Source organism: Arachis ipaensis, chromosome B08 (assembly GCF_000816755.2).
Source record: "Arachis ipaensis cultivar K30076 chromosome B08, Araip1.1, whole genome shotgun sequence".
Lineage (NCBI taxonomy): Eukaryota > Viridiplantae > Streptophyta > Magnoliopsida > Fabales > Fabaceae > Arachis > Arachis ipaensis.
This window is the reverse complement of record NC_029792.2, coordinates 14,165,365-14,174,755: the sequence shown is the minus strand read 5'-3', so window position 1 is coordinate 14,174,755 and position 9,391 is coordinate 14,165,365. Positions and strand designations below refer to the sequence as shown.

The following is a 9,391-nucleotide window of genomic DNA, read 5'->3' as shown; positions in this document are numbered from 1 at the left end:
TTAAGAGAATAATTTTTTTAATAAAATAATAAATTATGAATAATTCATTATTTATTTTTTTAAAAACTCGAAGTGTTATAGAAGAGATCAATTGACATGGAAGATTGCTGCCACGAAGAAGCACAAATGGCCAAACTCTGCTCAACGAAGCTTGTGACTTCACTATCTTCAGGCTTCTTAGGCGATAATAAGGTAGTTCGAGGGTTACCTGTGTTATGTCCGAAAGAATTTTTCAATGGTCCATATTCTGCTTCATCATCATCGCTGTTGATGTCATTTGGAGTATTCCGATTCTGGTATCCCCTTCGCTGCAAGAGGAAGACATTGAAGTAGTAAAAAGCTAAATCTTCCCTGCTCTTTGTAGGAAACGATTTGAAAATTTGTTCCCAAAAACATGTCTCATGTGAAAGAGGGTTTGCTTTCACCACATCCTTAAACTTCTTCTCTTCGTGTTCGCCTGTTCGGTCCACAATCGCCTAACATCTTTCCCTGTCTTGTGTAAATTCCACATGTAAAATGCATCACCCAATTCTAGCTTAAGTTTAGCCATTTTCTGAGCAACATGAAATTGGATACACTCAACAGAACCTTGAAATTGGCAGCCACATGAATCTTTTCTTCCAGCTCCAATGGGATCCCTTTCAATAAGATTGGTATTCACCTTTGCTGCTGGCCATATTTGGTTTCCAAACCATTTTGAATCACTCTCAACAGCCATGCCAGTCCATTCAGGAACTTCAGCTTGATAGGCCGGGCCAATAGGAATGGGCACGGTGGCAGGTTCATCAAGTGAACATTTCTCAGCACTAGAATAAGGTGATTTCTTAGTTTTTAATCTCTCCCTAAGATTGTAGTTTGCCCCGACCTGATCATCATACATGCAAGGATGCATCCTTTGACCCTGCCAACTAGGGTGATCACTTTTGAGAAATACAGCTTCCCGGAACAACAAAGCCTGCTTCCAGATCTCTTCAATACCATATGACTTCCACTTTGACTTTTTGGGCATTGAACCCATTGCAGGATCACAAGGATTCTCAGCCCTATCAAGAATCCAGTGCAGCATTTCTGACATAGACTCTCTCTTCCTCTTTCGACCAGAGCTCCCCTTATTAATACTATCTTCATCGCCACTATCACACCTCTTGCCACCATCCGAAACTCCAGTCATGCTGTTTACTGCATCAGATATATCCGCTATTGATGTTTTACTTCCATTCAAATGGTTGAGTCTATCCATTGCATAATTACGGCTGCATAAGTTTCCAACAGTAGCAACATTTGTCTTCCGGTACAGTGAGTTCAAATCAACAATTTTTTTAGAACCACTGAGCTCTGGATTCAAGCACCTAACTCTATTAGTTCTACACAACTTTCTCCCATCCAGTAAGTCGCATACACTCTGGACCATGATAAAATTGTGAAAGAATAGGAAAAGAAAAGAGGAAGAAATTTTATTGATGGCTAATTGAATTGAATTGAATTGAATTATGAAGGTAAAACTAAATATATATAGAGCATTGGCCTATGAAAGATAAAAACAAATAAAGATAAGATAAGAACAAATAAAGATAAGATAAGATAATAAAGACTAAAATTGTAATTGAATTTATGTATTCTGTTGGGTTCAAGGTTCTGAGAACCGGACCGGTTATCAAACCGCTCTAGTCACTGGTTCACTGGTTCAACCGGTTCAATCGAAAAAATCATTTTAAAATAAAATAATAAATAAATTATAAATAAACATCCTAAAATATAATTATAGTCTAATATAAATCTTAAAATATTTTCAAAATTTAAAACACTACATGAAATATCATCAACCAAAACCATATGATCTTATCAAAATACAAACTAAAAAGTTAAATAGTAAAAAGAAATATCTAAATATTAAATGCCAACATGAAAATTTGTCATCAATCATCAAAATTCTCAAAAACTTGTTAAGTACTCAACATTAGAAGCCATTAGTTTCAACTTTAACAGAATACAAGTTCATGAACAATTAGGGTAACTCCTGTTTTGGGGGCTGCAGGGCACATTCTTCGCTTTAGTAAACGGTTTATCAATGATGACTTTCCAACATTAGGGTATCCAACTATTCCAGAACCTTTATACAGTGACATGAATAATTCACTTCAACTTAGTTATATTCATTTGAAACAAGTACTAAAGAGTGAGAACTAGTGTAAAACTTAAAAAGAAAAATAAACTTATTTTTGTAAAATGAAAAACACAAGAAATAGCCTAAAGATTATACACAGCAATCAGATAGATTATTTTGGTTATGCAATTTACTGATCCAAACTTTCACTCAAACAATGTGTTTCACTATATTTATATAATTTAAGAGTTATAAGAATGCTGCAACAGAGAAAGAAGCACAAAATTACTACTCAAGTACTCATACGGTTTAAATTATGTTTTCCTTGTATGGATATTAGATAAGGTAAGGAATTCTTTTGAGCAATAAGAGAAATTCTTTTGCCAAATAATTACTAAAGGAATGACATAACTAAAATTAACACTTAATTGTTACATAACCCACTGGACGAGGAAGCAGTCCTTTCTGCTGCTAATTCCTTTGCTAACCGGCCTAGTTTCATTGTACCCTTTGCAATACATACAACACAGAATTAAGTATGTGGCATGTGAAACTTCCTAACAAGAGGTCAAGAGCTAGAAAGAAATTAATTTATAGCAGCAGCATAACAAATCCATTTTTAGCAATAATTTCAACAACAGTTACCTATTCCATAGTCAAGTGCAAAACCTGTTCACAGAGCAGAACCTGTTCGATTCATATCAATTTATATTTTTTTTTTATTCATTAGAACAATAGATACTTAGTAATGCAATGCAGCAAACTGAATTACCCATGACATCATCAGTCTACAACTTCTATGTATATATCATCTGCAATAAAAAGAAAAAGTGAAAAACCCAGTAAGCAGTGAAAAATCAAGAATGAACCAAGAAGTTCGCATAACATACTTGTCATTCTCATTCCAGCCAAGGTAACATTACTGAACAGATAAACGACCTCCCTCACCTCATCATCCCCGCACTCGCGACGGCGACAATACACGAGCCACCAGATCTGACACGGCGATCCATCTCTGTAGCGAATCTCGCCGGGAATAGCGCCTCGTCGAGCCTTGCGGAGAATGCGAAGTCGAACGCACCGTCGAGAACGGGCGGGTTGTGAGGGTCAACGCAGGGAACCTTGGAGTAGTTGGAGGCGGCGACACTGTTGTTGGAGAGGAGAAGCGGCAGTTGGAGGCAGGGGAAGAAGGTGAGGCTGCTGAGATCTAGGGTGAAAATTGAAAAATGAGGGTTTTAGTAAAACGGCATCGTTTTATAAGAACCAGATCGGCCGGTTTTCTGCCGATTCAACGGTTTTTTTCCGGTTTACCAGTTTTGGATATAGGACCGGACCATTGACATTCTTGGTTTTTGGTTGAATCGGTTCGACCGATTAGTCCAGTCCAATTTTTAGAACCATAGTTGGATTGTATTTGTGGGTCATGAGATTTTTTTATTGTTGTCATGAGTTAAGGTGGAAGAATAATTTAATAAAAATATATATTAATTTCAATGTAAAAAAAAAAGTGTATATTGGTAAGTGGTAACTGTAACTTTCGCTTTTGAGGGTAATTATATAATTGGTTCATGTGCAAGTGAGTCATACGTACTTGCCTATTGGCAGCGGTGAAAGAAAGGTTGAGAGAAAGGATTAGAAATTTGAATGGAGATAAAAAGTTTAAAATTTGAGTTAAAAAAGAAAAGTAAGGAGTTAGGGGGGAGTGGATGAAAAATATGAGATGTGTGAATATTAATATGTAAGATCTGCTTCTATTTTCAAAAGCTAAATTTTATTAACCAATGCAGTACAATATTAAAGAGAGAGAAAGAGTGCGCCAGATATTTTTCTCCGTCTCCCGCATCGAACATTTTTATTAAGGGAATATGTCTCACTTGATTGGTATTTTATGTATTTTTTAATAAATAATTATGTTACGTGTACATTAAAATTAACCACTAAAGTCAGTCATTAATATAAAATATATGTTGAAATATAAATATATATTAAAAATAAATTAAACTATATATATTTATACACAAATATATTAGTAGTTAATTTTAATATACGAATAATATTTTATATAATAAATTATGTGTGCATATTTAATTTTTTCAATCATTGTATAAAATCTATATTGAGTATTAAATCAGGGACAGATCTATATATATTGTAGCGGGAGTAAGTGCTCTCATTACAATTTGAAAATTTTTTGAGTAGTATGTAATAATAATATTTATTTGCCCCGTTAAATTATTGAATTTGACCTCACAATAATTTTTTATTCAACTTTTAGTACTTAATAGTTAATTTAAAAATTTTATATTAGATATTTATTAGAATTATCAATTCTTAATTTAAATGAAATTAGTGTTCTTTCTTAGAAATGAACTCAAAAGATATTATTTATCTTTTATTTTTAAATTAGTTTTAGCTTTTTCTGTAGCAACTACATTAATTGAAAGAATTTTTTTAACTATGAATATCACTGAGAGTTGACTTTTGATTGTATGTGAAGTAAATTTCTAAATAATTGTTTAGTGATATATATAGAAAGAAAAATATTTTGATGTAATTATTAAAAAAAATTACTCAATTTTTTTAAAAATATGAAACCTAAAGAATAAAATTTTATATTTAAATAAAATACTTAACCAAGTTGTTATAATAATTTATTATCATCATCATTATTATCATCATTATTATTATTGTTATCGTCATCTTTTTTATTATTATCATCGTTACTATTATCATTATTGTTGAATTTTTGTCATATTAATGACGTTGTCTAATCCAAAATTAATTTGGATATGTTTTTATTCATGATTCAATTTTGTTTGTGTGCTTATTTTTAAACTGAGTTTGTGTATCACAATCATATTAAATAATTTCGGTATAAAAATTAAGAAATTTATGTGTATTTGTTAAGAAATTTTGGTGTATTTTATTCTAATTTGTTATACATAATTTAAGGTGAGGGAGAATATTATCTATAACCCGACCAAAAAGCACACAATTTATATGATTATTTCTGCACATTAATTTACTAATGAGATCTTGCAAATTTTTGTGCTTTTGTAGCAAAGTTTCGGTGTAAAAACTAAGAAATTTATGTGTATTTGTTAAGAAATTTCAGTGTATTTTTCTTCTGATAAGTTTTGTATAATTCAAAACTCTTTCTCTTCCCCCTCCTTATCTTCTGTTGCTTCTTCTTCTTTTTCATCATCGTCTTTTTTTTATTTGTCTTTTATTTCTTGTTTTACCTTCTCAAGTTTTTTCTTATTTTACTCTTTTAACAAGAATAAAAATAAAAAAGAAATCAAATAAAGAAGAAGAAACACATAATGCTACAAAATTACTAGGAAGAGCATAAACCTACATTTATTCAACTAAAAGAAAGAAAGAAATAAGAAAAAAAGAAGAAAAAATACAACATTAAAGAAGGCATTTTGGTACTTTTGTAGCAAAGTTTCGGTGTAAAAACTAAGAAATTTATGTGTATTTGTTAATGAATTTCAGTGCATCTTTATTCTGATAAGTTCTATATAATTCAAAACTCTTTCTCTTCTTCCTCCTCATCTTTTGTTGCTTCTTCTTCTTCTTTTTCATTATCATCTTCTTTTTTTCTTATCTTTTCCTTATTGTTTTACCTTCTCAAGTTTTTTCTTGTTTTATTCTTTTAGCAAGAATAAAAACAAAAAAATCAAACAAAGAAGAAAAAAACACATAATACTGCAAAATTACTTGGAAGAGAATGAACCTATATTCATTCAATTAAAAGAAATAAAGAAATAAAGGGGGAAAAAGAAGTAAAAATGCAATATTAAAGAAGATATTTTTATGCTTTTGTAGTAAAGTTTTGGTATAAAAACTAAGAAATTTATATGTATTTGTTAAGAAATTTCGGTGTATTTTTATTCTGATAAGTTTTGCATAATTCAAAACCCTTCTTCTTCATCCTCCTCCTATTCTGCTGCTTCTTCATCATCTTTTTCTTATTTCATTTTCTCATAATTTTTCTTAGTTCATTCTCTTAAGAAGAATAAAATAAAAAAAATAAAAAAATTCAATGCTGCAAATTTACTAGGAAGAAAAGGAAAAAAAGAAAAAATGCAGCAACAATAAAAGAACGACGATGGAGAAAAAACATGCGAAGAAGAAGGAGGAGGAATGCGAAAAAGAAGAAGGAAGAACGCGAAGACGAAGAATAATATGTTTGTGTTAGTGAAGCACGTGTGTACATGCTGCGTATAATGAAAGTGGTTTTTGTTGAATTTAGACCAACTTGATTACCAAAAAAATTTGGATGTATAGCAGGACTGTATCCCAAATCGATTCAATTTGATTATATTTGTTTTAAATTTAATGGGTAATTAGATATAATCAAATCAGATTCAATTAAATTTGATTTTAATTGATTCAGATATTGATTCTAAAATTGTCAAATCTGAACCAAACTTTTTTATTATATACATATTTATAATATTTAAAAAAATATTTTTTTAATTATCTTTTAATTAAGACTTGCTACATATACAAGTCTTTTTAGTATACAAGTTAGTCTAAATTCAACAAAAACAACTCTCAATTTAAAGAGCATGTAAACACGTGCTTTCTCAACTTTGAATAACACGAAATCAGAAACGGTTTTTCTTCAACGTTTATATTCCACGTTCTTCCTCCTCCTCCTTCTCCTTCTTCTTCTCCTTCTTCTTTGTATTCCTCCTCATTTTTCTTCGCATTCCTTCTTCTTCTTCTTCGCGTTTTCATCTCATTCTTCTTTGCATTCCTCCTCATTTTTCTTCGCATTCCTCCTCCTTCTTCTTCTTCTTCTTCTTCGCGTTTTCATCCTCATCGTGGTTCTTTTTATTGTTGTTATTGTCGCTGCATTTTTTTCTTTTTCTATTGATTTTGTAACATTATGTATTTTTTCTTCTTTGTTTGATTTTTTTCTCCCAAGAAAAATTATAAGAAAACGAAATAAGAAGATGAGGAAGAAGAAGCAGTAAAAGATGAAGAGGAGGAAGAGGAAAGAATCTTAAATTATGCAGAACTTATCAGAATAAAAATACACCCAAATATTTTCGTGTTATACCAATATATCTTTGTGTTACACCCAAATTTATTGTACAGAAAAATGTTTCCTCTAATGCTGCATTTTTTTCTTCTTCTTTTTTTCCTTATTTCTTTCTTTCTTTTAGTTAAATGAATATAAGTTCCTCCTCTTCCAAGTAATTTTTGCAGTATTATGTGTTTCTTCTTTTTCTTTGTTTGATTTTTTTGTTTTTATTTTTGTTAAGAGAGTAAAATAAGAAGAAACTTGAAAAGGTAAAAAAAAAAAAAGATGAATAAGAAAAAAAAAAAGAAGATGGTGATGATGATAAAAAAAAGAAGCAGCAATAGAAGATGAAGAGGAGGAAGAGGAAGAGTTTTGAATTATGCAAAACTTATCAGAATAAAAATACAGCCAAATATCTTCGTATTACACCCAAATATCTTCGTGTTACACCTAAATTTACTGCAAATACAGAAAAATGTTTCCTCTAATGCTGCATTTTTTTCTTCCTCTTTTTTTTTTCTTATTTCTTTCTTTCTTTTAGTTAAATGAATGTAAGTTTATCTTCTTCCAAGTAATTTTGCAGTATTATGTGTTTTTTCTTCTTCTTTGTTTGATTTTTTTTTATTTTTATTCTTGTTAAGAGAGTGAAACAAGAAAAAATTTGAGAAGGTAAAACAAAAAGGAAAAGATGAATAAGAAAAAAAGAAGAAGAAGATGGTGATGATGATTAAAAAAAAAGAAGCAGTAGAAGATGAGAAAGAGGAAGAAGAAGAGTTTTGAATTATGTAAAACTTATCAGAATAAAAATACACCCAAATATCTTCGTGTTACACCCAAATATTTTCGTATTACACCCAAATTTGCTGCAAATACAGAAAAATATTTTCTGTAATGCTACATTTTTTTCTTCTGAATTAAACCACACATCAACCACTTAATTGGATTCAAAACAATAAAAAGAGGAGAAAAATTCCAATGAAAAAAGAAAGAGAAAGAGGAGGAGGAGAAAGAGGTGGTGTTGATGACGACGACGAAGAACGTGCAGTAATAACAAGAAGAAGAAGAACGGGCAGTAACGACAACAAAGCGCGTGAATATAAATGACTTGTAAAGACTTGTATGAAAAAATACTTATATATAAAAAATAATTCTTTTTAATTTTATTTTCAATCATATACCTGATCATCCAAACTAATCCAATTCGAATCTAATCTGTCCAGCTTGATTTAGATTTACTTGAAAAAAACTTAAATTCAAACCAACTCGAACTAATTAAAATTTAATCAGTTTGATTTTTTTCTCTTAAATCCAAACCAATCTAATTCATACATAACTTTAGTCTTTGAATTTTGATGGATCGAACAACAAGATAAGACAAGACATCAGTACTTATTCTCATCTATATTGAAAATGTATAGAGATACAGAAAAAATAAAAATTATGTTTTGTGATTTTTTTTGAGAAAATATCACTCCCTTCTCCTGCGAGATGTTAAAATGACACTTCTTCTTCTCTATTTATAAAATATATATTTTTCTCCCTTATAATTTTTAAAAAATCTCATGTATCTTTAATCCATTTTAAATTTTTTTTGTGTTAATTAATGTTAACTTTATCTATTTTCAAGAAAAATAAATTATTTTTTACAAAAATATCCTTTAGCAAAAAATTTATTTTTTATTATTAAATTTTGCTTAGCAAAATACTCTTTAATAAATTATTTTTTTATTAATTAAATTATTTTTTTAAAATATCCTTCAATAATTTTTTAATTATTAAATTATAATTTTACCAAAATAAGGAAATGATATATATATATATATATTTGGTGTTTATTCTATATAATATGTGATTTTTCATTGTGTATATGTGTAAACCTAAGACAAAGAGCCTATAGATAATAACGATACAGACAGATTTAGAGGTGATTGGTGACTACTTTGACGTGATGCCTTTTCTCTTCATAAAGAAAAATGATGAGAAGGTAAAAACCCATCTTTAGAAATTAAGCCCTTATTATACATACTAAGTCTGATCTAAATCAAATTAAATGTCAAATGTTGGTTAAAATTTGGACCAACTTATAAAAAAAATTATTTTAAACACATGATGGGTCAGGTATTTTTTAAACAAATAGAATTCTAATAAGGTATCTTTTAAGTTACCTACTATTCACATGTCTAACACAAATACAAAGAGATAGGTCCTATCTCAAAAAGTAAACCCAACATTGATGAGTAGCCACTCTT

General features: G+C 29.7%; 1 protein-coding gene across 4 annotated transcripts in view; it reads right to left on the bottom strand.

Moving 5' to 3' along the window:
• LOC107611913 (AT-rich interactive domain-containing protein 1-like) overlaps nucleotides 1–3,519 on the bottom strand; it is an 8,853-nt gene extending 5,334 nt beyond the window's left edge. The window contains exons 1-3 of one of the 4 annotated variants that reach the window (XM_021108952.1): nucleotides 3,053–3,519; nucleotides 2,877–2,916; nucleotides 172–1,402 (exon numbers count right to left, since the gene is read on the bottom strand). In XM_021108952.1, the coding sequence (XP_020964611.1) occupies nucleotides 422–1,402; nucleotides 2,877–2,888 (993 nt within the window). In that variant the 5' untranslated portion in view covers nucleotides 2,889–2,916; nucleotides 3,053–3,519 and the 3' untranslated portion in view covers nucleotides 172–421. Of the gene's footprint in view, nucleotides 1–171; nucleotides 1,403–2,010; nucleotides 2,774–2,876; nucleotides 2,917–2,994 lie in introns of those variants that run through there. The other 3 variants (XM_021108951.1, XR_001613513.2, XR_002351986.1) reach the window with 3 other exon arrangements.